This window comes from Melanotaenia boesemani, chromosome 15 (genome assembly GCF_017639745.1).
Source record: "Melanotaenia boesemani isolate fMelBoe1 chromosome 15, fMelBoe1.pri, whole genome shotgun sequence".
NCBI lineage: Eukaryota > Metazoa > Chordata > Actinopteri > Atheriniformes > Melanotaeniidae > Melanotaenia > Melanotaenia boesemani.
Genome location: NC_055696.1, coordinates 13524401 through 13552049, shown reverse-complemented (window position 1 = coordinate 13552049; position 27649 = coordinate 13524401). Strand labels below are relative to the sequence as shown.

Below are 27649 nucleotides of genomic sequence, written 5' to 3'. Positions count from 1 at the left end.
TTAGTTTACAACAACTGTTACAGCTGTATATCTGTGCCACAAAGAATTCCCATTTTAAAGTGGCTGAATAGAAGCAGCAACCACAGTTTGCATTCTGTTAAACATGGTTTCAGCAGTCAGAAAATAATGCAGGTATCTTTCAGTGCAGCTGTCCTTGAAACACAAAGGAAGGACTTTGTATTGAACAGACTGTAACTTTTAGCTGCTGAAGTCTGAGGTCCTCTGGTACCGGCCTTTTCATTCATTCATTCATTCATTCATTCTTAGTTGTTCTTATTGTTTCTTAAGGGTATTTAATCTTTGTTTTAACTCCAGTGTTTTCCTCATGGGGATCCTTCACACTGGGGGTTTTGTTTACTTGGTCTCGGGGTTGTTGTCATGGTGATAGCCCTTGTCTGGATGGCTGGGGCTCTGCACTGCAACCTTATGGCTGAGGTGTAGGCCCCAGGTCTGCCCTGATTGGGGTGGTTGCCGTGGTAGCGGCCTCTGTGGACATGGGTGGACTGGCTCCTGGTGTGGATGGATTCTCATGATCTTGTTTCGCTTTTAGTATTTTATACCTACAGTTTAGAGACAGAAATTAGGGAGTCATGTTTGTGCAAAATGGGTTTGATTTGAAAAGTTTGATTTGATTTTATATAAAAAGTGACTGAAGGGGAACACCTCTACTCAAGGTCCCATGAGATTATATACACTACCCACAGTGTTACACAGTGTATATACACAAGTAAGCCTTCACTTGGTATATCCAGATATTTGAATTTCTTTTCTGACTTTATATAATTCAGTGGATAATAGTTCTGATCTGGAATCAGTGTTAGTCATATGTAGGACTGAAGTTTTATATTTGTGCATACTCAGTGCATATGTTTTGTGTTTTCTTTTCAGGGCTTCTCAGAGATGGCCTTGACTTGATCAGCCAGGCCCTGACTCTTTTCAGCAGCGTATGCGGGGTCCTGCATGAGGATGTGTGCATGTGTCTGCGTCTCTTAGGACGACTCAGCTACGTCTTGGGGGAAAATGCAGATGTAAATATTCATTACAACTAATTTGTGCTATGATGTTTTCCTTACCTTTAACCTGGTTCAACACTTTTGTGTCATCACTCACAAACTCTGATTGTTAAATGTAGCCTCTAAATTGCACTATAATGTAAAACAACAGAAGTAAAGTAATGCTTTATTGCTTTATGTGCATGTCTCATAGGCCCTCAGCTACCAGGAAAAGGCTGTTATGAATTCTGAGAGAATAAAAGGTATAGACCATCCCCAGACCATACAAGACTATGTGAGTTATTTAACTTTTTCTATCCAAAAAGAAATGATTGAATATGTATATATATATATATATATATATATATTAAATATAATATTTAACTCTCTTATCTGTGATCCAGACTCACCTGGCCCTGTATTGCTTTGGTGGAGGATGCCACTCAACTTCCCTGCAGCTGCTGTATCGTGCTCGATACCTCACCCTGCTTGTTAGTGGAGACAATCATCCACAAGTCGCACTGTTGGATGTAAGCATTTTAACGTGTTTCTGTAGTTCTCATCATAGGTGTATTGTGTATGACAAACAGCTCCAAAGTGATTTAAGCAGATTTGTTTGGCTGTACTTAGTAGTAATTCAGGGGATAGTTTTTTTTTTTAAAGCATGCCTTGTCACTCTTCTTGTGCATTATCATCAGTCACATTGAAAAGGGATAAAAGATTAGATCTGTCTCTTTCGACTAAATAAAGTAGTCATGGACAAAATTGAGGAGAACAAATCCTAAAAGACCTTTTATATACTTTATTTACTTAATGTTCAATTAATGTGTGTTGTTATAGTCAAAATATCTTTTATGAGTGCATCATGGCCAAGAAATTCAGCCATTATAGTCAGCAACAAGAGGAAAAAAATCTACATTCATCTGCTGTTTCAGACTTTATGAGGGATATAACTTGTGAAAAGATTTTTATAAATGTGGTAAAAGTTTTAATGAATTGGTAGCAGCTCTCACCTTTTATTTGTGCTTAAAAAATCAAACTAATATCCCATTTGTGTTCCACCTTGACAGAGTATGCTGGGTTTAATACTTTATGCACTGATGGAGTTTGAGCTTTCTCTCAAGTTCCTACAGAATGCCTTAATTTTAACCTCAAAATATCACGATGCTAAATCCCTGAAGTGTGCACACAGGTAGGTAAGACTCTTTTTCATCATGTTCCTCTTCAGGTTCCTTTTCTTCTTTATTTCACGTCACCATGTCTCTTTTCTATCCAGCCACCATCTGCTTGCCACCGTGTATGAGAGTAAAGGGGAGTTTCGTTTAGCTCTGCAACATGAAAAAGAAGCTTATTCCATATATAAAAGCCAGGTGTGCTTTAAAATGCCATCTGCTGTTGATGTTTATTTCATGCGTTGTACTTATGATATTTTAAATGACACACTTTATTGCTGTCCATATGAAGGCTGGTGAGGACAACAACAATATGAAGGGAAGCTCAGAGTACCTGAAGAGCCTTACTCAGCAGGCTGTGGGTCTTCAGAAAGCCATCAATCATATCTACAGTGACACACCAAGTGCCTGTATCCCAGCTCCAAAGGTTTGCAGTTTCGTAAGAATGTGAACAAAAGGGTTCAAACAAATATTTAAATGTATGACACTTAAAAACTCATTTCTTTCTCTCTGCAGTTTTCCACACCAAGCCTTCCTTCTGTACTTCAACAGCTCAACCTGACATGTGGAATCATTCTCATCCGCCTCAGGTGAACTCTGAAAGTTTCCAACATTTTAGTTTACATGAAGTCATACAATAAAAGTTGAATGTACTTCATAATTTCTTCATTCATGCTGACTGTGCTGTGTCCTTCTTTCCAGTGCAAAAGAACTGGCTGACCTAAGGACTGAACTGAAAGGAAAAGAAAAAGTTCAAATTGAAGAGCTGGAAAATCTACTATTGAATCAAAAAGGCTTGAAAACCACTGGCAAAGGATGGCAATACTGAACTGTGGATTAAAGGGATTAAACTGGACTAAACTGTGTATTCTATGAAAATGGCCATGGACAAGTAGGAAAAAGTTGGTGTTGATAATTTGTTTAAATAGATTAAGCTATCTCCTGTTACAAGGTGAGTTTATTTGGCTGCTTGAGACTGAATATTATAAAGAGCCTTATCTAAACTATGATACTGATTTAGCTGAAGTATGACATCCATGAATGAACTGTCTGTAACGTTGATGGCAAATACAAACTTTTTAACTGAAAAAAGTTACACTGGATACACTTTACAATGATACTGCTAGATGAATGAACAAACGCAGAATGTTTCAAACGTCTTATTCTGAGATAAAAAAAAGCAAAAGTGCCAGTCTCATGAATTTTAAGATTATGTACTGTCACTTTGCAATCCCCCATGTGTCCACTGGGTTTCATACTTGTGCCATGAGCCTTTCTGTTGATAATATAAATTGATTATGATGTTTCTGTACCTGATTATGAAAATAATCTGTTTTGAATGTGAAAGTAGCTTATTACAATTCACATTAGACTCATTAATAGTGAAGGAAATTGTCTTCATCCTGCAGGAGCAAGTCATACCAATAGGAACTAAATCAGCGGTGTCCAGCTCCAGTCCTGGAGGGCCACAATCCTTCTGGTTTTTTGTGTCCCTGCTCCAAAACCACCTGACTCAAATTAATAAGTCATTGTGCAAACCTTAATAGGTTGTTGGATCTATTTAATTTGAGTCAGGTGTGTTGAAGCAGGAAACATTGAAAACCTGCTGGACAGCGGCCCTCTAGGACCTACTTTGGAAACCCCTGAGCTAAATAGTTCCTGCAGCTGAAAATAAGATTTTATTCTATTCTATTCTATTCTACAGTCATTTAGCAGACGCTTTTATCCAAAGCGACTTACATTTGAGAGTAAGAACAACACAAGCATGAATTCAAACAAGATGGGACATCATAATTAAGTGATAATCAGACTGCTTTGAGTCCAGTTTTTTTTTTTTTTTTTTTTTTCTTTTTTTGTAGTTTTTGTAAGTCATTTTGTTTAAATACAAACATCACGATTTCATCAAACAATATCAACTTGGGCATAAGTGCACACAGCTTCTTCAGGACTTGGTTGAGCCAAAGAGCTGGACAAATCTTTCTAACTCATTCTGTTGGGTAGAAGAGTTCAGCTAAGTGTGGAAATGCTCCTTAAACAACTGAGTCTTTAGCTTGCTTTTAAAAGTGGATAAGGACTCTGCAGATTGGACGGAGTTTGGTAGATTGTTCCACCACCGGGGGACAACAGAGGAAAAGAGTCTAGCTACTGATTTTTTTTTTAACTAATACTATGCTTTATTTAGTTGCTCCACTAAAGTTTGTTGAATGAAACTGTTAATTCTACTAGAAAAACAAAGTATGGCTGAAAGGTTTGTATCTGGAAATGCACCACAGTAGCAAGGGTAAAACTTTAAGAGATTTGGACACAGTGGTCTCAAATGTGTTTATCTAAACATACTGTAAAATACGGTACTTATACTAAATGCATGAAAACAATCACATAATTTTGAGTTTCCAGAAATAATTGTGTTTTTCATTAAAAACTTAAAAGTATTTAGAATGAATGGGGAAAAAGCATTGCTCGGTCTGCATTTAGAGTTGGGCAAATTATACCAACATTACAAACAACAGAAGCGATGTGTGTATTTTATGCAATTCAATGCAATAAATCAATAAATAAAACACATAAAAATGTTGATAAACTCATCCCTAATGAAAGTGGTAAGATTGAAAGGCAAAACTCTGGTGTAAAGCAAAATGTAATCTGTATTTAAGAACTCTTCAAATCACTTCCCCTCTAAATAGGCCTCAGAAACTGCTGGCATACAGGTGTACTGTAAACCATGTTCATTTTTAATTTTTGTTGTTTTAATTTTAAGATAAAACACATTTTCTCTTGTTTGCAATGTTTTTATTGTTGTTGTTTGTAATCTGATTACGCAATCCTGATTCCATGTAAACCGTCACTGTCTTACTCTGTTCACCATCTGTGGAGCAGGTGCATGATTAGTCCTTAGGTAAGATCAGCACAAGTCTTATCTCCAACTGCTTACTTGTAACTGCTTATAATTAACATTGCCTGCTTCCAGAAATTAGAAGAATTTAACAGGGGTTTGACTATTTTGTTTAAAACCAAGCAATATTTAAAATATTATTCACAATCAAACTACTTAACGCGTGAACAGAATAACAACATAACGTAATTCATATTTTGTGTGTGTGTTTTGCTTTAAATACAAGTGTCTGATGTGTGCATGGTGCGCGCCACCGCCCACCTCAACGTGCGCGCTGCCGACATTCAATCGCGACCGTTAGCTGGGGCCGGGCGAATGCGGTGGTACCAAGAGAGGAGAAAATCTGACCGTCCGTGCCGGGTGATGTGAAAAGTCACACTACCGCATCCGTACCAGAGTTTCCCACTACATGGCTATACTTGTCAATGGAATGTGAGATTCGCCATGTGTCAAAAGGTAAGTCAGAACATTAAACACGAACGTTCTTTTTGTTTCGGCACTTAGTAAGACTTGTTATTTTGACGACGAATTACCTGCAGTGTCTGCGCTTACCCGTTCAGAACTCAAAATGGCGGAGAGGCCGATGGCTAAGCTAAGAAGCAAAGTTGTCATTGTGAACACCACTGACGTGGAAACCGAGCGTTAATATGATATCACCGTAATATTTTTCAGGTATACTAAATGTAATGGTGATTTAAAAACCAGCTCTGCACTCCACGGCGAACGCTTAGCTTGCATTGCACCACTTGTTTTGAAGCTTTGCTGGACATTCGGCTAGCGCTAGCAACGCCTATTTATGGAAGTTCTGTGTAGATGAGCTAACGTGGTACGCTAGCTGGCTATGCTAGTTCAGGTGCTGTCATAGCCTAATGTTAATGTTGGAATGTGAAGACAGACGTTCTTTATATCAGAAAACTTATAGATTTTATAGTGTTATACTTGAAACAGTTAAGCCATGGTTCTTCTATACTGGGATTATTACCTAACGTTCGTCAGACTTGGGTAACAAGTCTAATTCCTTAATGTCAGTTTAGGAATGACTGGAAATCTTTTCCTTAAAGTATGCTATGTTTATTAGCACCTTCTTTCCATAAACAAAACGCCTATATGCGTTTTGAAATGACGATGTTGATACTATAAATCCAGTGTGCTGAAAGTGACAGCTCCGTTTTACCGTGCTAAGCTAACTTAGCTGGAAAGGGCGTTGCTGAGCCATTGCTGCAACTTTGCCCTTGTGTCCCTAGAAGCTTAGAAAGACGCCAGCCAAGCCAGATGTTTATTTCACTTATGTTTCAGAATGAATTAAATATATGATTAATGCAATTTTCAAGTATATTGCAAATCAGTTCAAGGAATTGCTTTTAGGGTGGAGATTTAAATAAAATAAAAAAATCTGTTTTATAGACTGATGTTGAAGAAAACTGACCAGGTTTTGATATTTACAAAATCAATATCTAATATTCCAGAGGACATTGCATTGCATTGCATAGCATAGCATGCAGTAGCCCATGCCTGTAGAATAGTAAGCAAATTGTCTGTTGAGGGAGATGCTCTAATCAGGGTCGAAGTCCCCTGGTCTTATATTTCTGTCAACAATATTAATTAACCATCCACAACAGTATTTTAGGCCAGGTGTTTAATTTAATGAAAAATTATCATTAATTGTGGAATTAATCAGGGAATTGGTAGTGAAGTACAATCTTTTCCAGATACTTTTACAAGATACAATTTAATCTCTAACAGCATTTTTTCTTCCCATGTTTTATTCCTACAGATAAAAGTCAGACTTAATTTAAACATGAGTTCATCTTTGTTTTTCAATTTCTCAACACCTGTTGAGAAGTTGTTATTGCACTTACAGTACAATAAGAAATGGCCAACTCAGACTAAATGTATATAGTAATTTTTTCTCCCGTACACTTGCATATTGTGAAAAGACTCATGACTCATCATCCTGAGGCTGTGAACAGCATTACTTGCTTGATTGTTGACCCTCTTTCTAGTGCGCACACTTGTTGATGTTTTTAAATATTGAATTGCCCTGGATAAGAAGTGCTAAATAATATAACCATGTTTAAGATATGACAGAACCCTCTCTTCTTCCTTCCTTTGCTCCCCACTGCTTCTTCTGACTTTTTAAAAAGAATAATCTGATCAATTTCTCCCGATCAGCCTTTATTCAGACTAACGATTAAACAATTGAGAACATTTAGAGCACAGATTTGTCAGATTGTGATTTGTGGTACATTTATAGAGACTTAGTTTTTAAAGCATTTAAGAATCTCAAGCTTTATCTTGCATATACTGTATATTCAGGCTCGTTGGAGTGTAATTGAAAATGTAATCAAGGCTTTAGAGTATTTTTTTTCTCCCCTGTTTGAGAAGAACTGCAATTATTGTGCTATGAATATGCTTATAAGGGCTCTTAGCTGCAGTTTTGCAAACAAGTGTGCACATTTCGTGTTTTACTTCAGGATAGTGTCAGAAATATGTACGAGTCTGAGCTGTGACGGTCTTGGTTGTATTGATTCCATCCATGCCTGGATAACTTTTTTCTGATGTGGAAAAATGGAGAATTTATAGTTGACAAATGTGCTTTGAGACAATGAAAGTAAATGTTGAAAAATGGTTGTTGTTCTGTACAGGGGATTTTCTTCATATGTGCATTTGTGCTATTTGTTGTTTCTGCTGCTTTGTCCTTTGTTTTTTTTTATTAAATTGGTTGGCGTTGGCTCTCCTGCGTCAGTTAAACCCAATCAGTCAGCATTTGATCAGTGCATAGCTAATGCTTTGTTTTTTTTTTTTTTTTTTTGGGAAGACTCCACATTGGTCCAGGTGTATTGGAAAAACAGTGCTCGTGTCAGTACTCATCTCTGGTGGCTGAGAGGGGTGTGGATGGATATCTCTGTGCAAGGATAGATAGGCCCTTGATGTTTGTTACTCATCAGTTAAGTGTTAAATTAAACTTGTTGGTACAGTTTTTAGTCTAAACTCATTTTGATATTGTCACTTTTTAGTCTTGACTGTTAGCATCAACTGTTATCATTGTTCATCAACAGGTTGAGAAACTTTGAACTGCAAGACACCATTGAACAAACCTTACAAAATATGGAGAGCTGTCTTTTTATATGAAAGCATCTGATTAAACCAGATGCAAGATATTGTAGGAAAATATTGCGTTGTGGTTTAGTTCATGTAAGAAAGTACCATTCTGGCCTCAGATCAGCCATCAGGAAAACTGCTCTGCAAGTTGTCACAGTTCATAATGACAGAATGTTATATATATTGAAGATTAATGCCTTGTGGTTATTTAATTTTCTTGTTTTAATAAATGTACCTCAAAGCTGGCTTTTCCAAATAATAAAAATAGGATTTTTATAAGTAAGGCATGTCATGTTTACTGTCTGGTTTTACCTGTTAACGTTCCAAATGGTTGCCCCACCCAAGTAATATAACTACTGTTTAGTACATTTTAATTGTTAAAATGCAATGACAGTCATTTAGTAAGTAGCAATGACAATCTTCCTCTGGTTCTAGTTTAGTCAAATTTTCTAGTTCTAGTTTTAGTGCAAATTTGCTTCTTTAGTTTTCTTTGGTGTTATTAACATGTTTGGAGGTTTGATAACAGATTAACACAGAAGTTGAAATCTAAAAATCTAACAGTATTTTTCCTACCTGCACATTTTTACTTGGCTAGCTGAGCATGACACTGTTTGAGTCAGGAGAAATGAGTAACAGCTGACGTCACAATGTGAGATTGCTGCCTAATAGAGGCTTAGTCATCTTCTCTTTTTATTTATTTTTTTTTATTTCAGTCAAAACTTAAAAAAGCCTTTTTACTGTTATGTACTTGATAGAATATGAAAGACATATAGTTTGTTAGCTTTGTGTTGTGATAATGGGGCTTCAGGGAAATAAAGTGTTTGCTGTTTTATTCTTCTTTGCCAGTATCTGAATTTAATCTGATCATGTGTGGGCCTGATAATCTTCTCATGGACAGTCAGTCATAAAAGATTTTTTTTTATAGGTACAGTTCATAAAACAATCACAAAATTGTAGAAAGACCTGGGTAACATAATCCAAACCTCTCTTTGTGTTTAAAGTAGCATTGACTGTCAGTTTGTTTAGAAAAATCTGGCATCAGATTTCAACTTTATGGACCACATTGACTAAATAGTGAATACGTGTGTGAGTGTCGATCTAGGTAAAGATACATTCACTGTATTCACACCTATGTTGTAGTAAAATTAATCCTCGTTATACTGCACATGTTCATGCTCATGATACATTCTAAGATAGTTTGTGCAATATTTTGACATTTTGACTGTATTTATATAAGAAATATAAAAAGAAAATCTCTTAAATTCACAAGCTCAGCTTAGTCACGATTCTCCAAGTTATGAAATTCCAATGTGAGTTTCTCAAATTTGTTGTTTTTGGTTTAGAGTTTTAAAGTCCAGAACTCATCGAACTGAAATGAAATTAGAGCCAAGTGGCTTGCTGTTTCTGTTGAGACAGTACAGTAGTTGCAAATAGCGATTATTCATGAGTTTTGATTAACCTGATTAAAAACTGTAATCAAATTGTAAAATTAAAAACTGTAGTATGGCCCTACTAATAAGTATGGCTCAACTATTGTCAATCCCTCCTTTTTAAAATATATTATCCCTGTTCACAAATACATTCAAAGCATTCATGTAATTTAGGAGAAATGGACTATGTGGTCAGTCACATGTTGTATATCACCCTTCTTACATAATTTTTTTTGATAAGTTGATCCTTTGATAGGACCTTGAACTTTTTCTGATTTATGACTGATCATGTTCCTGCTGTACACTAAGCCTAGATAACTACATATTTATCTCTGTGTGATGGTGCACTCTGTTGCAGTCTTCTGCAGTCTAGTATGACTAATTTTTCGCAAGCATTTCTTTAAATTATTTTTTACAGTTTTTGTGATGCAGTACATGAGTTTCAGGTGTCAAGCAGGTGCAGAAGGCATAGAGACGTAGAGGTTGTCTTGGTTACGTAATAGTTTGGAGGGTGGCCTGTTTGGTCAAATGGCTATTTTTGAACCACTCAGTTCTGCTCACTCCTGAAAAATCACTGCTCTTTTCTGTCAGGTCATTAACTTGCCTGCAGGTCTGAGATGGGTCTTCTTTTTATGATATTCCGGACATGTCCCTGGCTAAATTATGTTTGTGTTCAGGCAGCTGTGATTCCTCTGAAATTAAATGTTCATATATATATTATAAGTATGTGCAGAAAAAATAAACTAGTATCATTAGTTTCCTATCAAGCATATCATTCAGCTATTTGTTTTCTTGAAGAAATCTGGATTATGAAAGGAGAACAACAGTGGTCCAGACAATGGTACAGTCAGGGCAGTGTCCAGTTCAGGTACCCTCCTTTATGTCTGGTGTTAATCCTGTTAACTACCATCCAGTCCCTTTTTTAGATTGCACTGTCAGCTGTATGGAGGACTTGTGGTCTCTATCACTTAGAAACATGTACACACACACACACACATACGCATGCACATATACACAGACAGACTTTGTGTTGTCTGGTCAAACTACTAAGCAGCTTAAGGCTTTTGTGGCCCCAGACTCCAGCAGAGTTGAAGCTCAGGAAGTGAATACTCATTACTTTCCAATCATTTAATAGTGCATTTGGATTTTGAAAATGTGCTATTGAACCTTTTCTTTTGTCAGATTAAAACTAAAATTAGGAATAGGAAATTTTATAAGTGGTTAAGTATCACCTCTCTTGAGGTTCAGGTTAAGTGCACAGACTGTAAGGAGTTGTTAGTTGTGTTTATAATCACTGGTCTTAAGCAGCAATGAAGGGTCTGGAGTAGACATTAATCTTTACTGGCCCCTAAATTCAATTACAATTCACCTGTTTAATGCTTTGGTGCATCTCAGTAACATTTATTCTCAGAGAACTCCTCTGTCATTGCTGAAGACGGAACAGATCAGTCTGAATTTCTCTATAATGCTGTACTGTATCAGTACTGTATACTTTACAAGTCAGTTTCTGCTAGTTTTCACAAATGAAATGTAATGACAACTCAGCTAGCTTTGACCTAACTTTCCTTTTCTGGGCTTTAGTGTGACTGTGAAGTGCAGGTATAGCTGTTTGTGCAGTGAATTTGCGATGGAAGGTTAATGTATGTTGGATAAGCCTGTAGGCCCTTGCCTGTGAAAGATGTCACAGATTTAGTGATTCTCTTTCCCTTTTTATAAGTTGATAGTGCCTAATTTATTCTTGACCAATTAGTTGGGTAGGCTGTGCGTCTTGAGTTTGTAAAGTTTAGGTTAGTTATAATTGCTGACATATTTCCTCTGGGTTGAGTCATTATTACTCACTGCCCCACGCCCCCCACCCCTACGTTCATATTTCCCAGCAGCGCAGAGATCCAAAAATGGCAAACGGCCTGCCACTCTCACTACAACGACAGTGGCCATTTCTGTAACTGTAGTTACCGTTTCCTCAACAGTCTCAGAGGTTTGCTACTGTGGGCTGGTTGCAGACTTTTCAAATTAATGCTAAATCCTAATACCTGTGCAAATTTCGTACCAACCACCCATATTTACAACAAAAAATGCGTAGGTTTGCACAGATTAATCTGCACCTTCAAGTGTGAAAATAGAGGACGTATATGAAACCATGTAGGCTTTACGAAATCATTGGGATCTTTTGCATTGGTTGTGATGTGCTTTGGAAATGCAGATAAATACTGGCAAGTCCAGTTAATTCAGGCTAGCGCCATAGTCAAAATTTACATCCCCATGTTTTAATGACACAAAACAGCTAAACAATGTCCCAAATACACAAAGAAATTAATCTTTAATCCTTATTTGACCAAACTTTCTGATTTTTAGCCTGCCCTACAAGGTTGCGCCCTCTCCTCGTATATGAAGGTAGCATAAAAGAGTATGACAATGAAGGGGCTTGATCTTAAGCTTACACCATGGTTATTGCAGCAATTATTTAATAACAAAGTGAAGCACATCTGGAAAGTTATATCCAGAAAAGAATGGCCAGTCGGTTAGAAACAGCTGAAAGAGAATAGCACTTGCCATTCTTCCCCAGTGTGTACAGCGGTATAAGAAAGAACGACAAGCCTATGTCTGGACACTGTAACATCTGTCTATCCATCCATTGAAATAGAATGACTAACTTCCTCTCATAAATAATAATCGTAAATCAATTTTATCATTACTCTATATTACTATCACATATTTCCAAAGCATGTCACAAACCAATGCGAAAAATCAAAATGATTTCGTATAGCCTACATGGTTTCATCCATTCATCCTCTATTTCCACACTTGCAATTTCCAACCTAGCCCACAGCGGCAAACCACTGAGACCGTTGAGGAAACAGCAACTACCGCTACAGAAAAGCAACTACTGCTACAGAAACGGCAACTGCCGTTGTAGCAAGAGTTGCAGGCAGTTTGCTGTTTTTGGATCTCTTATATTTCACAATGATACTAACATTAGCATAAAGTTGGAGCTAGGTAAGTCAACTATTACTGCCTCCGTTAATTTGACTGGACGTCAAGTTAATGTAAAGACATAACTAAAATGCTCCAATTTATGAATACATTTTAATATCATACTGCATGTCAGGCTGCAAAAATCATCCCCTCTAGACATTGATGCTTAAATACGCAAACATAAGAACAACAAAGAGAGATGTGAAGATGTTTTCTGTTTTACTCCCAGGCATTGATTAAATGTTATATGTTATTGCCCATGGGCTTTTTTCACTTACATCTTATTAAAATTTTACCTGTAGTACCTGCTTTTGTTTGCATCTAATTTAATTTAAAGAATTAATTTGTAAACTAGATAAAGAGATACATTTATCTTTTTTCTTTTCTCATAATTTGTTTTCTATGTGGTTTTTCCTATTTAAAAAAAAAAAAAAAAATCTTCCCATTGATTTAAACCCACTTCTCTTTTCTCTCCTTCAGGTGATGGGCACATCTGATCAGTGAGTGACATTTGGACCATAAATGGTTGTGGAGCGTCGTACTGGTTAACAGCTATATCTCCAGGTCATCTCCCTCCACGAGTGTCTTTGCCACCTCAGAGCTTCTGAAAGAGGAAAAAAAAAACGTACATCCCTGCGGAATCAGACTCCACCCCACAACATATTTCCCAGCCAGACTCCCCACATCACCTCATCCTCACCTCCCTGAGAGGGAGCGAACAGCAGCAGTCATGGTGTTGTCACAGAGACAAAGAGATGAACTGTGAGTGCCCTTAAATGTAGGAATACAGGCTCATTGCACACCCAGACAAAAACAGACATGTATACTAACACACATGTGGTTCTTGTGAGGAGTGATTGTACTAAAATGTGCATGCATATTTAATTTATCAATAAGGCTTCCTCAAAGTTTGGCCACAAGTATAACTTGACATTTCATGTTTCCCTTTGAGGTGGGAATAGTAGGAAAATGTTCATCTGTGTGGAATAAGTCATCCAGAACATATTCATGCAGAGGTTGTGAGGAAATTCAACAGAATGTTAAATTGGTGGGGAAATGTGAGGAGACGTGGGCTTCAAGGTGCTTCTCTTGATAGCTGCTTAGTGAATATTTCATAGCCCACATGACAGGAGCAAAAATGCAAGGGGGATGGGTAAGGAGGAGAAGGAATTTAACTAAGTAGTGGCTGGTTAACATGAGCATTTTTGTGCACTGGTTACTACTTGGCTGATTGCATGGTATTTACCTCCTGTTCAGGAAGCACAGAAAAATAATATCTATAGATAGCTAAAAATATTTTATAATATGGTATTGTATTTTTTTCTTGTTCAAGAAAACATGTACTCTTTATTAGTTAAAAAAATCTTTATTGTGATAAATCTTTGGAAATTTTAATAATACCAGCAGTTATGATCTCATGCTTAAAGTTTTCTGCAGACTGTTTTTAAACAGTATTAATTTATCAGCCATTCAATGAGGCTTGAAGCTGCAACCTAAGTTTAGCGTCATTACTCATGAAATATTCATTCCCAATCTCATTAAAAAAACAAAAAAAAAACAAACGCAAAACTAGTTTTATCCTTTATATAACTGTGCATATTTATGTCTGTGCATATTTGAGGTTGTTTCCAGTGCATCCAGCTTTGTGTTCAGTGATTTTGTGGTGAGTGTTGGATTTCCATAGCAGCACAGAACACTGTTTCCAAATCATTCGGTCCATACATTTAATGTTCCCCTAAGAAGGGTTTTAATTTGCTTTGGCACTGGAATTTACTGACATTCAAAGTTGGAATTGTAAAACTTGAGTGTAGTTGCTTCCATCTGTTCCATAAGGTGTGGTCTCCCCTTTTTTAAAGTTCCATCTATGCTCCCTTACATATGTGTCAGCTATTGTGCTCAGTAACCTGAGATTTCTGGAGATTTCAATTGCTCTATCTTCTGCGTCATGCAACTGATGGCTAAGCTTCCTGAAAACGGACAAAATTACTTGCATTCTCGATGCAGTTGATGGGGAAAAACTGTCCGTCCGTCTATGTATCATATAGGGCTGGGCAATATATTGAGATTTTCAAATATATCGATACTTTATCAGACGCAAAATAGAAGGAGGGAATATCGTTTATATCGAGATAGCTTATTTTGAGTTAAAATAATATTTTCTTTTGTATTTTGCACAGCTGTATTTTTGTTATGGTTATTGAAAAGTATTTTTCATTCATTTTGTTTTAGGAGCATTTAATTTAATTTAAAGCTACTTTAATTTCAGTCAACTGTTTTAATGCACATGTGCTGTCAATCCTTAATAAAAGTGTATTTAGCACTGAAGGCTGTAAGTTAGAACTGTCTCTTTGGTTACTTGACCATATATATATATATATATATATATATATATCGAGACATATATCGTGATTCAGGTAAAAAATATCGAGATATAAGATTTGGTTCATATCGCCCAGCCCTAGTATCATTCTTCTGCATCAAGCATAAATGGGCCTTGTGAAGAAACTATATTTTCTATTAAGATGGAGGCAGTATTTAGCAAATTACCTCACTTTGACTGTAGGATTAGGGGTGGGCCCATTCACTTGTTGATTATAATCAATGTGACACGTTTTGATTCAATTGCAATTTGTAAATGTTTAAAATTGATTGTTTTTCATAGTAATGAAATGACAGGAATACAGCTGCAAAGTCTGGCCGGAACATAAAAGTTGTGCGTTCCACCCGGACATATTAAGGGAACGGACCGGTCCATCCTCCTAAAGTATCCAGGCAGCAAATGGTAAACAACAGAGATACAGGAAGGAAGCACATAGCCTTTAAGCCACTGTTACTGAGTGTGAGTTTTACTCATCGGGTTTGAAGGCTAGTGGTTTTGTTTTTTATGGACATAAGAACGGACAAGGCCTGGACAAGACTTACTCCATATCTAAGTTGTTTAAAGCCAAAATAAAATATTATATTACAAACATTTAGCTGCACCTCATGTGTGCCTGGCCCAGGTTACTGGAGGAGAAGAAACTGCTGGTGTTGGCGGTTTGACATATGTTATCAGCATAGCCTTGTCTTCGGTTTAGATTACTTTTATCCAAACTAGAGATGCACTGATACCACTTTTTACATAGTACGAGTACTTACATTTGAGTACCGATATGAGTACTAATAAATCCTGTTACAGTTTACTGATGACGACTGAGTGGTTAATTATGTGATTATATGATACGAGTCATCCTGCAGCCATCCTCTAAATATAAGGCTGGAAAACTGTCTTCATAAATAAGAAGGACAAAGTGGTTTTTGGTGGATTCTACATGCCCAAAATAAGGTTCTTTCCCAGCGATAATGCCAAATTACAATTTTTAAAATAGCAAGAGTAATAACTTTGTTAAATAGAATTAAATAGGCAAAAATGTTGGGCAGAGGAGAAAAAAATAAAAGTTTAAATAAAAAAATGATTGCAATGATACCACTTAAATTTAAAGTAACTATAATTGCGGCTGGGAAACACTGATCATTATCAGGTCCAATTATATTTTTAACCCCAGAACTATTCAAATAAACAGTCAGAAGGGTTTACCAAATACTTGGAAGAGCTGCTCTTGCCTTAGTCACTGACATCAGGAGCCATCCTGCTGGGTGATGTGATGTCTGGCGGGATACAGGAGAGATGGCTTCAATCCCTTCTTATAAAAGGAGGACATCGCTTTCTTAAATTCCTTCCTCTGGTTGAGCACCTCCAAGGAGAAGTCTTCATAAACCCAGAATAAATGGCCCTGATTAAATGGTGTACCTCTCCTCCGAGCCTCCTGGACCAGTTGTGGCTTTGGTTTGCGGATCGTGCTGCGGTGAACCTGGACCATTTCGTGTGCAGAAGAAAAGATTTCCTCACAGCCTCTTGCAGAAGTTTCAAAAGGAACTGTGTAGATTGTGGTCCTGAAATTCCTTCGGCAAGCCCAGTTAGCCAAACGTTGCAGCATTTGCTTCTCCCCTCCATGTTAGTTAGCTTAGCCTCAGAATGCATTGAAAATCCTGACAGTTGTTTAATAATCAAAATGAAGCATTATGCATTGTAATCTAATTGAATCGTGAGGTACCTCAGATGGCACACCCCTAATGATCATGTATGGACATTTGACTAATTTATTAAATACTCAATTAAAATTACGTCACAGCTGGACACTGAGTCGATGCTATAATCTGTGAGGACCTTATCTGTAAATGGCGATGAAATGCCAGCTTGGCTTCGTACAAAATCCCTCTGATTGTTTTTTGTTTGTTTTTTCTCCTAGAAATCGGGCTATAGCAGACTATCTTCGTTCCAATGGATATGAAGAAGCCTATTCCACCTTCAAGAAAGAAGCAGAATTAGATATGGTAAGGACAGAAATACACTTAAAGATGATAAATGACAAAAAAAAAAATCCTCCCACAAAAAAACTTTCCCATACTTTCATTAAGAAGGAAGTGGATCCCTTTCTCAGTCTCTTTCTTTCCTTGTAGAATGAAGAAGTAGATAAGAAGTACGCTGGACTTTTGGAAAAGAAATGGACCTCAGTTATCAGATTACAGAAGAAAGTAAGGAATTTCTGCATACACCGAAGTACACACACGCACATACAAATCATCAGAACCTGCTGACAAGTTTGGAAATGTCATCTTCTTTGACTGTTTCAGGTTATGGAATTAGAGTCAAAGCTTAATGAAGCCAAGGAGGAGATGACACATGGAGGATCTGTGGGTCAGAAGAGAGATCCGAAGGAGTGGATCCCCCGTCCTCCAGAGAGATATGCTCTGAGTGGGCACCGTGCTCCGGTCACACGTGTTATATTCCACCCTGTCTTTTCTGTCATGGTCACAGCCTCTGAGGATGCTACCATCAAGGTGTGTCTGTGTTTCCAAACAGTGTTTACATACTGCCCTGGCGTTTTATTTGCTATGAGCCGGTATGACAGCCCTGTTCTTCAGTTGTAACTGCATACACCTAATTTTGAGCTAATGTCACACCTTTATGTCAAAGAGACAAATATTATAATAATCATTTAATCTTTTCCAATTCACACTACTTAGGTCTCTAGAAACCCTATAGCAATAAGTTATCTTCCTGACACACTTTAAACTAAATTTTGCTGGTCATCTAGATCAGTGGTTCCCAACCTGGAGTCTTGGACCCCCCAAGGGAGTCCCCCAAATTTGCACTTTGTCCGCTTGAGTTTTTTTTTTTATTATTATTATAATGACCTGGACATTTTGTTCACACAGAGCTGCCGTTTTGGGAGCCTGAAAACCCTAACCCTAACTTCTGTAACCATATCCCCAAGTGAATAAATAGGGGTCATCAAAATCTGCTATATAACTTTTTAACACATGTATCCTTTGTCTAAATAAACAATAAAGAGTCACTTATAAGGCTACAAATTGTGCATCCAATCAATTTTCATCCATGTACTGGGGTTTAGAGAGGTCAGTGAGCAGGTGAAGCTACAATAATGAAGCACTTCATGTCTGTCCTGATAACACTGATTTTTATTTTTTCCTGCAACATTATTTTAAAAAAATGACACCACATAGCAAATGATTTGTCCCTATTTAAAAGAAGAAAAGAAGTATGACTGTATGTTGTTAATTTAACGTTGACTTCATCAAAGTAAAGGACTCAGCCAGAATACAGTATTTATGGTGAGAATTTCGCTAATAAAAGCATAAAACTGAGCATGGTTTCAGCACGGGGTGGGGCACGGGGTCCATGGCTTTTTAGTATTTGTATGAAAGGGGTCCTCAAGGAAAATACATTGGGAGCCACTGTTTTAGATTAACACATATAGCCCACTATCATCTCTGTGTCATGGTACACTGGTAAACATTTTTCTTTAAATATAGTTTCTTAATTTCTTAAAAATTTTTAAAGGTAAACAGTAACATCCTGCCCAGATGTTTCACTGCCCAAAAATGTTTTTCATGGCTGACTATGTAAAGCAGTTTTTATAAGCAAAAGCACTAAGCATTGCAGCACATTCACTGCAGAACTGACCCTTCAGATCAAAGCTGTACTGCACATCTGAGGCTGCTCTCCTTATTTATCCTCAGCTTCTCTGCTCCAATATAACTGCAACCTCCCTCTCCCCTTCCCTCCCCTGTGCTTTATCCCTCCTCACTTAGATTTTTATTATATTTTTATTTCTTTATCATTATAACAATAAATATATTATTTTAATAAAGAGTTTTCTCTGAGTCAGTAAATTTTCAATGTGGATAGCTTGATTTGACTTTGGCTGTTTTTATCTAGTTTCATGGAGTATTTGGTTCTGTTTGATCATTGGTGACTGAAGTGGCTCAGTGATGGCTGTATGTCTTTTATTTTAGGTGTGGGACTATGAGGCAGGGGACTTTGAGCGAACCCTCAAAGGCCACACAGACTCTGTGCAGGATATCTCCTTTGATCATACGGGAAAACTGCTGGCTTCCTGTTCAGCTGACATGAGCATCAAACTTTGGGACTTTCAGGGCTTTGAGTGCATCCGAACAATGCATGGTGAGAAATCTCTGGAAATGATGATGATGATTACTTTAAAGAAGCACCAAGAAATTTTTCCCATTTATGAATCAGCCCATTATGACCTGATGCAACATATGTGTGCTTTTACCTTTCAAACCTTGCATTAAAGTTTTTGAAGAAACTCAAGCTGGTATAAATTCTTAAAATGTATCATCAGAGAAAAGTCAGTCATTAACTATAAAAGCAGAATGTTTTAACATTTCATAGTTTCTATTTAATTTTTCTAGTGTCTTCAGAGGCGAAGTTATAAGTTGTTTTAGTCAGCACAAGTTTTTGAAGGGTTTTTTAACCAAGGTCAAAATTGGTTAAAAATATTACAATTTTTACTATTGGAATCTTTTTTTTTTTTCTCCTTTGTGTGTAAATTTATTTACAAATAAACAGAGCAAACATTGTAAATAGTCTTGCCTAGTATTTTAATTTCATATCATCAAAAATTACTTTTTTTTTAATGGTGCGCAATGATGGCAGGACAAACGATTCCAGAAAATGTGGTCTAATCAAGGATCTCACATGCATGTGAGAAGATCTGTTTCAAAACAGCTCACTTACAAATAATCCCATCAAGATCGTTCCTAGCTTTGTTTCACTATGATTGCTTAATATTCTTATTCTTGGGCTTGGTCTTGTTGTGGGTACCAAATGTTTTTAGACACACCTCACAGGGCAGTTTGGGTATGAAAATGAGCTCTGACCAATTACATGTTTTAAGAATTGATTGTCTCTTCCAGGCCATGATCACAATGTGTCCTCTGTATGCATCATGCCAAATGGCGACCACATAGTGTCTGCCTCCAGAGACAAGACCATCAAAATGTGGGAGGTGGCTACTGGGTAAGTGAGAGGCTTTACCTCACTTTCTCATACAGACTGATATTTTAGATGCGGTAAATACTACCCTCCACCCCAATTTCAATCTCCGTTTTCAGAATTATCTTGATTTGAACCCTCGAGTAATGCATTAGTTGCAATTATTTTGTGTTGAAAGTGCTCTTTTATAAGCATACTTGTATTCTTTTTTCCATCTGTAGGTACTGTGTGAAGACATTTGCAGGACACAGGGAGTGGGTGAGGATGGTTCGTCCAAATCAAGACGGCTCATTGATCGCCAGCTGTTCCAATGACCAGACAGTGCGTGTCTGGGTGGTCGCCTCAAAGGAGTGCAAAGCTGAGTTGCGGGAACACGAACATGTTGTAGAATGTATTGCCTGGGCCCCTGACAGTGCTCACCCCACCATCCTGGAAGCTACAGGCTCAGAGGTAAATAATACTGCTTCTGGATCTGACTTTTACCTCCTGAGGAGATTCATGCATTTTGAGTGTAAGCGCAGGATCATCTGTTGGATTCCAGATAGTTATGAGATGGACCATGTCCTCTAAATTGTTTCCTTCATAAGAAACTCACTTATTTAAAATAAGTGTTTTGGTCCTTAAGTTCCTAAAGGTTTAAAGCAAGCTTTTGCAATTTTCCTTCCACAGTTTTGTATCTTTACAGAAAAACATGAGATTAACATTTATTTTCAGAGCTATTCAGCATGGCTGTGATTATTGAGTTTGCAGATGTGTTAGCAGCCCTGTGAAGATGTAATTGATCAAAACAACATCACCACAGTAGTCTGCTGATATTCAGTGGAGTTCATGTTTCCCATCTTCAAAACTAACGTGCGTAAAACATTGTATTAATTTGCTAAATAGCAATAATAAAAAATACAATTGAGGTTAACAGAAAGCTGATTATTTTTGCAAATATTTAGGTAGACTTTCATATTTAATTAGGCCAACCCACAGGCCATAGCCTCATTTTCCAAACTCTAATGGGCTTAACACACGGGAGGCGACCAACGACAGCGACAGGCGAAACTCACCGCAACCTTCGTGGAACCGAACACACGGGACACGACAAACGGCAGCGACGGCAGCAGCGCCGTGCATCGTGCTCTAAGATCGCTTTTCTCCAAGAAATTTGATTGGTTATGATATTGGTGGGGATTTTGACATTTTCAAACCAGTACTTGAAGTGACAAAGTATGACAGATGGAGAGTCAGAAGATTTTGCACGAACTGACAGAAATCTTGCTGTTTACTGTATAAATGAGACAACCCAGAGTTCATCCAAGTTTACAAAATAGGAAACAGCATTGTGAATATCATCATTTGACCTCAAGGCAGATCCAGATAAATCCACAACCTACGTTCAGACTAATTCGCTCTGGCGCCACGCAGCTGCCTTTTGTTCAGCTAAAATGATCCATTCTTCCATGTTCAAAGTGTTTGCAGACGGCGCTGTCTAGCCTGCTCTCATTGGTCAGTCCATGAAGCCCCCCGCTGGTTGGCTGTAGTGCCATGCGACAGCGACAAAAATTTAACATTTTTCTATTTTTTTGTGTCACGTTGCAAGCCCCGTGTGCATGCCTATATGAACGAGCGTAACATTTCACATGCACGAATGTCGCCTGTCGCTTGGCTGGAGGAGGGCAGCAATTTTTGCGTCAATACGCAGGTTCCATAGGAAATTAATAGAGAAGGAGCGACGTCACCTCCAGTTTCAAAGCCCCCCCCCCCCCCCCCCCCCCCCCTCCAACCAGCAATATATTGTGATGGAGAAATGTTGCATCATCTTCCTTGAATCGCTTTTTTAAAGTGGTTACTGAGGAGACCAGATGCTGTGGTTTCAGAGGATTTTTGTAGTTCTTGTTTGACAGTAGTTTTCATCTACTCATTTCAGTATTTCAAGTGAAATTGTGCTTTATTACATTATTTAACTTATTTGAAGATCCATTACTTTTTTGCTTTTATTCATGTTTTCCAAACCTTTTTAAAACAGGATTGTAATCAGAGCCATACTGCTGTCCTGGCTGCTTGTTAAGAGGACATGTTTTCATTAAGAACTGCATTACTACCTTTCCAAGTAACTTGCCACTTTGTGTCACGTCTCTTTATCTTTGTTTTGCAGAGTAAGAAGAGTGGAAAACCTGGTCCCTTCCTTCTCTCTGGTTCCAGGGATAAAACAATTAAGATGTGGGATGTCAGCACTGGGATCTGCCTTATGACTCTGGTGAGTAGTAAAAGCGAAGGCTTTTATGACTTTGTGTTGCTGCTTTTGAATGAAGAGTGTGGTGGGTAATTGGCTTAATGTCTTTAGGTCGGACATGACAATTGGGTGCGTGGGGTATTGTTTCATCCCGGAGGACGATTCATAGTGAGCTGCGCCGATGACAAAACCATTAGGATCTGGGACTACAAGAACAAACGCTGCATGAAGACCTTGTGTGCCCATGAACACTTTGTTACCTCTTTGGGTGAGATGCCATTTATTTAGCATCTGGTGCTGGTCAGACGTCTAATATGAATATGAGATTGAGTAAAAATACTGAATATTAGCCAAAGATTAAAAAATAAATAAAAGCCCTTTCTACTCTTCAGCCTTGTGGCAAACTTGTTTCATGTTTCTGAACAAAATTTCCCCTCTTCTACAGATTTCCACAAGACTGCTCCCTATGTGGTCACAGGCAGTGTCGATCAGACAGTCAAAGTCTGGGAGTGCCGCTGAGACAGCCACTTATTTCCTCTGCCCTGCACCCCCTAAAATAAAAAGTCCGATCCTACCCTATCCTCTCCTGCACCTTCTTCCCTCTGTTCAGATGCCCAGTCCCTCACCTCTCGCACTCAAAACCATAGATGGCCAAGGCGCTTTACCCTTTCCTTGTACCCTTTCCTTGCCCCCTTCCTCCTCTTCATTGGTCCAGCCCTATTAAGATGACTATTGTCCTTTTTGTGTAAATTATTCTGGATGTAGGGTACGCTTAATAAATGTCACGCATTCTCTGACACACAAACACACTCAAAGATAAGAAGTATCCTTGCATGGTGACTCAAACAGAAAAAAAGAAGAAAAAAACATTCAATACTGTTAGATTTACAAATTTGCATACTGTTGTCATGACTCCCCATCGGGTCAAAGGGTAAATACCTTTGTGCGCTGGCACAGGTGGGTTCCAGTTAACTGACAGTGCACGAAAACCAATGGCACCCCCTTGTCAAAGGGATGAAGGTTATGTTTAGTTCTGTTTTACTCTATGCCTCCATAATTGTGATCTGTCACTGTGTTGTTGGTGATGGAGAAGGTGTGAAGAAAGTAATGAGAAAGACAAGGGAGAGGCTGTCCAGAAGAAGATGAAGAAATTAAGCAGGATGCAGCTTCTCAGCTGAATCACATGAGGTTTTGTGGGCAAGTGCACATGTACATGTGCGTATATGTAGTGTGAGTGTTTGTGTGTGTGTTTTGTATGTTTTGACAGGAGAATCTTTCCACTGCCTCTGCTCTGATGGTCAGATGAAAGAGGGGAGGCAAAGCTTCTTGCCCACTGTGTTCCTTCATCTCTTGCTTGCTTTTTAGTAGACTCACTGGACCTTAATGATCCATAAGCTGCTGAGAGCACAGGCACAAGCCCCAAAGTAAGTTTAACAGAGGAAGAAGTTAGTTCACCTTTTTATGAGGTTTGTGTGTGTGTGTATGTCACCCCAGAGAATCGCCCAGTGCCCTCTTGCTCGCTATCTCTGCCTTGTTAACCCATCGAGGGCTTCCTCACAGGATTTTCATCCAGCTTTCTGTGGTCTCACTGCTCTCTTTACACACACATACACTCACAAATGCACATACACGCACAGTAAAAGTTGTGTATCAATATATCTGGATGTCATTGTTTGCAACATAATGAAATAAAATCTGTAAATATAACTCATCTGTTGTGTTTTCTTTGAAGGAAGGAGATAGGAGATGAAGGGACGTTTAAGGCAGTGAGACAGGATTGACTACCTGTTTAGTAGTGAAGTTGGATGCTGCAGCACACATCAGTCCATTATTACCTATATGTTGCAGGGACAGATGAAAACACAGTGATGCTACATTCAAACTTTGTGTGATGCATGTTATTTATTCTGAATACCAGAATTTCCTTTGTTACCTTGAAGAGGGTGCTGTAGCTGGGAACTCAAGATTTTGGCATTGAGAAGAAAAATCATGTTGGGACCTGGAGACTAGTGATGGCATGTAAAACTATGTTTTCATTTTAAAATCAGTCTGGCAACTACTTTACAAGAGGATAGCTTTAAGAGAAAAATGGGTCACAAAAACTTCTAGACAGTTGCTATTATTAATGTATAAATGCCAGACTCAGTCACACTGCCGTCTCAGGTTGTATTCTGACCTCACCATCTTTGCAATGGTAGAAACAAATGTACCTTACTGCTGTTTGTAATAAAGACAGATGGAATAAATCAATGTTGGGTAGAGTTCTGATTGGATATCCAGAGGATTTTGTACTAAGACTAAAAGATGGTTATTATAAAGTTTGAAGTATGGTTAAATCTCTCCTGACATGTATTCCTCAGGTACATCTCACTTATTTGAACTGCAAGGCTTCTGGAGAGGCAGATTTCACAAGGCAGTGAGTACAGTTCAGACCCTCCTATCAATTATGTACGGTACCCCAGCCCCATTTTGTGCTCACACACACACACCTGCTCACACACCCACACAGCACTTTTTTCCCCTCTCTCTTTGCTCTATGGTATCCTGGCAACAGTTACCAAGATGGCATGAGCAACCACCACACCATGCTCTGTCCTGTAAGCCTGGTAGTGGTAGAAAAAAGCTTGAGGCTAATGCAGACTTTAAAGCAGAATGCAGTTATGGTACAAAGTTCACGTAGTAACAAGGTAATGGCCATAGGAATGCAGTACAATGGACTGACTTTGGCAAGCAAGATACAAAGAGCAAAAAGAAGTGAGATATAGCTTCTTGGGACTTAATGAAAGAAAAACTAAACCCTCCTCAGTCTGAAACTCCTGCATCTTAACAGAGGCACTGGAGTAGAAACATTGGCCTACATTGCCCCACCACCTCTCATGCCCCTATGCATGCTTTCTTATAAACAGAATAGAGAAGAAAAAATTCACTTTTCCATTTAGATAGTTTCTGGGTCACCCATTTATCTCCCCATCTCCAACACGCCTTGACTGTGATGATGGCCAAGATAAAAAGTGAAAGAAGCTGTAAAGCATTATAAACCAGCACTGATCTGAATAAGCTGACGTGATTAGAGATATGGTAAGAGGTTTCAAGGTCTGTGTTTACAGCAGACCTGTCTGATGTAAAAATGATCCCTTCTTTCAGGGCTGAGGACTTATGGGATGCTGGTTTTTCTGTACTGACTTGTGCAGTTAGGTGCTAGTATCCCATGTGCAGACTGTGGCAAACAACTGGAGTTGCCTTGATTTGTGGATATGTGCGTCATCCAGTACTGCTACAGAAGTCTCTACAGTTGACGTGACTTGGGTTGTAATCCCTGCAAATCCTGAGGAGAACAAGAGGTTAGGAGCAGTAATATTCCAGGATATGGCACACTCTAGTGGCACAATTTATGGAGAGGTCCATGATCCCTGCAGGGACAATAACCAGCTCCTTCCCTGTACTATAAACAAGCAGGCAGTGGTCACATGGCTGCCATGGAGAATAAATTAGAATCTATTCAGGAACTTGAAACTCCCTTCTTTGTAAAAAAAAAAAAAAAGAAAGAAAAGGCATGACATAAAGAAAGCTGAAGAGAAGAAGCAGCAAAGTTGAAATGTGAATTTGTTTTTATTCTACAAAAAAATTGCAACATTAAGAAAAACAAGTGTTCTCAACATATAGGGTCAGGGCTATAAAACTTGGTTCCATGAGGGCTGGAGTCTTGTAGGTTTGCGGTGTTTCCCTGCTCCAACACACCTGACTCATTAAATTTTTGAGTCAGGTGGAGGAGGGAAACATGAAAACCTGCAGGACTGTGGCTCTTGTGGGACTGAGTTGAATAGCCCTGATACAGGTGATGTCACTATATCACTATTAACTGATAGAATATCTTTAAAACTACTGACACTTAATTGACTTAGTCAATTATTATGACAAAGTCATAGTAAGGATTGTTTAGGATTTGGTTTGTAGATATAAGTTATTCTAAAATTAGGTTTGGGGTTAGAAAATACATTTAGGCCTTGATATGTACTAGCACTGGCACAGTTTTTGTCAGTTAGTTGTTTTGCCAAAATATGCAATTGTATAATCTATCTGTTGCTGAAGTATAGGCTTCCGTTATAATTTCATACTATTGTAAGGGTTTATAAATTACAGCTTTGATATGTAAAACCCTCTTTCACTTGCCAAAAGAAGGCTGACTCAAAAGATGCTTACCAGACCTCTTCCTTCTTCAGTAAAGCAGGTAAGAGGCCTTGAGATGCTTCCAAGTATGATGTTTACAATTGGATGCTGTTACTTTGAACCATGAACACACAGGTGATTAAATGAGCTCCAATAGCAAGTGGCACAGGTTGCTGTGAGTCTGCATAAACAAAACATATTGCGTGAAAAATGAGTGGCCAAATTAGCACTTTGGTAAGCTATGCAACCTATAAGGGTCTGATGTTCATACAAGGTATGATTGCAAAATATTTTCCATTGTATAAAGCCCTTCGCATCAACCAGTTAAGTAAAAAACACCATCTGTGAGGTGGATGTGTCTTTTTCCAAATATACCATAAAGAGAAGACTTCATAAGATCAATTTCATTGTGTTCGCCACATGGTGGAAACCATTATCCTTAAGAAAAGAGATCAGATTAGAGTTGGTCAAAGAAACTTAGATCAGCTCTGGAACAGCTATCTACGAACAGAAGAAAGATCAATCAGGAAAAGTGTATAGTGAATGTGTAGAAAGGCTCTTGTTCCAAAGCGTACATCATCTGTCAATTTTGTAATGCTATGGACATGTATAACCTTACAATGAATTGGATCAGTAGTGTTTTTTGATGTTGTAACAGAAGCAAAAAGCAGTAGGATGAATTCTTTGGTGTTATTTGCGTTTATTACCTGCCCTAATTTAACCAAATGCACAAAAGCTGATTTTATGCTGCTTCACAGTATGACTGGATAACTCCTGGGTGGGGAGGGTCAATGCCCAAATATTTTTTAGGCAGAACTGTTTTGATTCTTAATGATTGTTTTGTGTAACTGAACTGTTTGTTTCTGCAAAATCAGCATATAAAATGCTATCTCTTCTATTTCCCCCCTCCTGTGACTTCCATGTGCTGTTTTATTTATCTCAATAAAATCTGTGTTGCATTGCCCCCTCTGGTCTAGAGATCCACAAGTGATGCAGCACTTCTAACTGGGTCAGCCCTTCCCTTTCTCACATCCCTCCCACCTTCACTGTCTCTCCAAGCCATCTCTTCTCCTCTTTTTTCCTCCTTCTTTTCTGTATAGACATACTGCCTAGCTTTTTTTTCCCATGCAGCTCATGTGCTTACCATGTGTTGCATCTCTGTTCGCTTCCTCCTGTATTTCTGCCTATAGGATCAAGGTGTCATCTCAGCCTGCTGCAAAATGATTGTTGGCCCCTCACGGTTTATTGGTTTCTAGTCATCTTTTACTTTTTTCCCCCTATACAAATCCAACAATCCTATTTGTGTTTTATTAGTATAATAATGGTGTTACTG

The 27649-nt window shown here is 38.2% G+C and overlaps 2 protein-coding genes and 1 long non-coding RNA gene across 4 annotated transcripts in view; 2 read left to right on the top strand and 1 right to left on the bottom strand.

Annotated features, from left to right (window-relative positions):
* LOC121654794 (clustered mitochondria protein homolog) overlaps window positions 1-3619 on the top strand; it is a 33502-nt gene extending 29883 nt beyond the window's left edge. For both annotated transcript variants that reach the window (XM_042009096.1, XM_042009095.1), the window contains 8 exons: window positions 889-1028; window positions 1207-1287; window positions 1397-1522; window positions 2063-2184; window positions 2269-2362; window positions 2457-2591; window positions 2681-2754; window positions 2867-3619. In XM_042009096.1, the coding sequence (XP_041865030.1) occupies window positions 889-1028; window positions 1207-1287; window positions 1397-1522; window positions 2063-2184; window positions 2269-2362; window positions 2457-2591; window positions 2681-2754; window positions 2867-2993 (899 nt within the window). In that variant the 3' untranslated portion in view covers window positions 2994-3619. The remainder of the gene's footprint in view (window positions 1-888; window positions 1029-1206; window positions 1288-1396; window positions 1523-2062; window positions 2185-2268; window positions 2363-2456; window positions 2592-2680; window positions 2755-2866) is intronic.
* A 1706-nt stretch (window positions 3620-5325) lies between these two features.
* LOC121654303 (lissencephaly-1 homolog B) lies at window positions 5326-23856 on the top strand. The gene is made up of 11 exons (XM_042008380.1): window positions 5326-5513; window positions 13046-13327; window positions 16855-16939; window positions 17066-17140; window positions 17240-17446; window positions 18926-19094; window positions 19850-19952; window positions 20150-20378; window positions 22072-22173; window positions 22261-22417; window positions 22595-23856. Exons 2-11 carry the CDS (start codon window positions 13296-13298, stop codon window positions 22666-22668), a joined length of 1233 nt encoding a protein of 410 aa, XP_041864314.1. The 5' UTR covers window positions 5326-5513; window positions 13046-13295; the 3' UTR covers window positions 22669-23856.
* On the bottom strand, window positions 17798-18212 carry LOC121654305. Its single transcript, XR_006012930.1, has 2 exons — window positions 18081-18212; window positions 17798-17942 (listed from the first exon to the last, which is right to left on the bottom strand). It is a non-coding gene; the product is annotated as an uncharacterized LOC121654305 (long non-coding RNA).
* Window positions 23857-27649: the final 3793 nt, after the last annotated feature.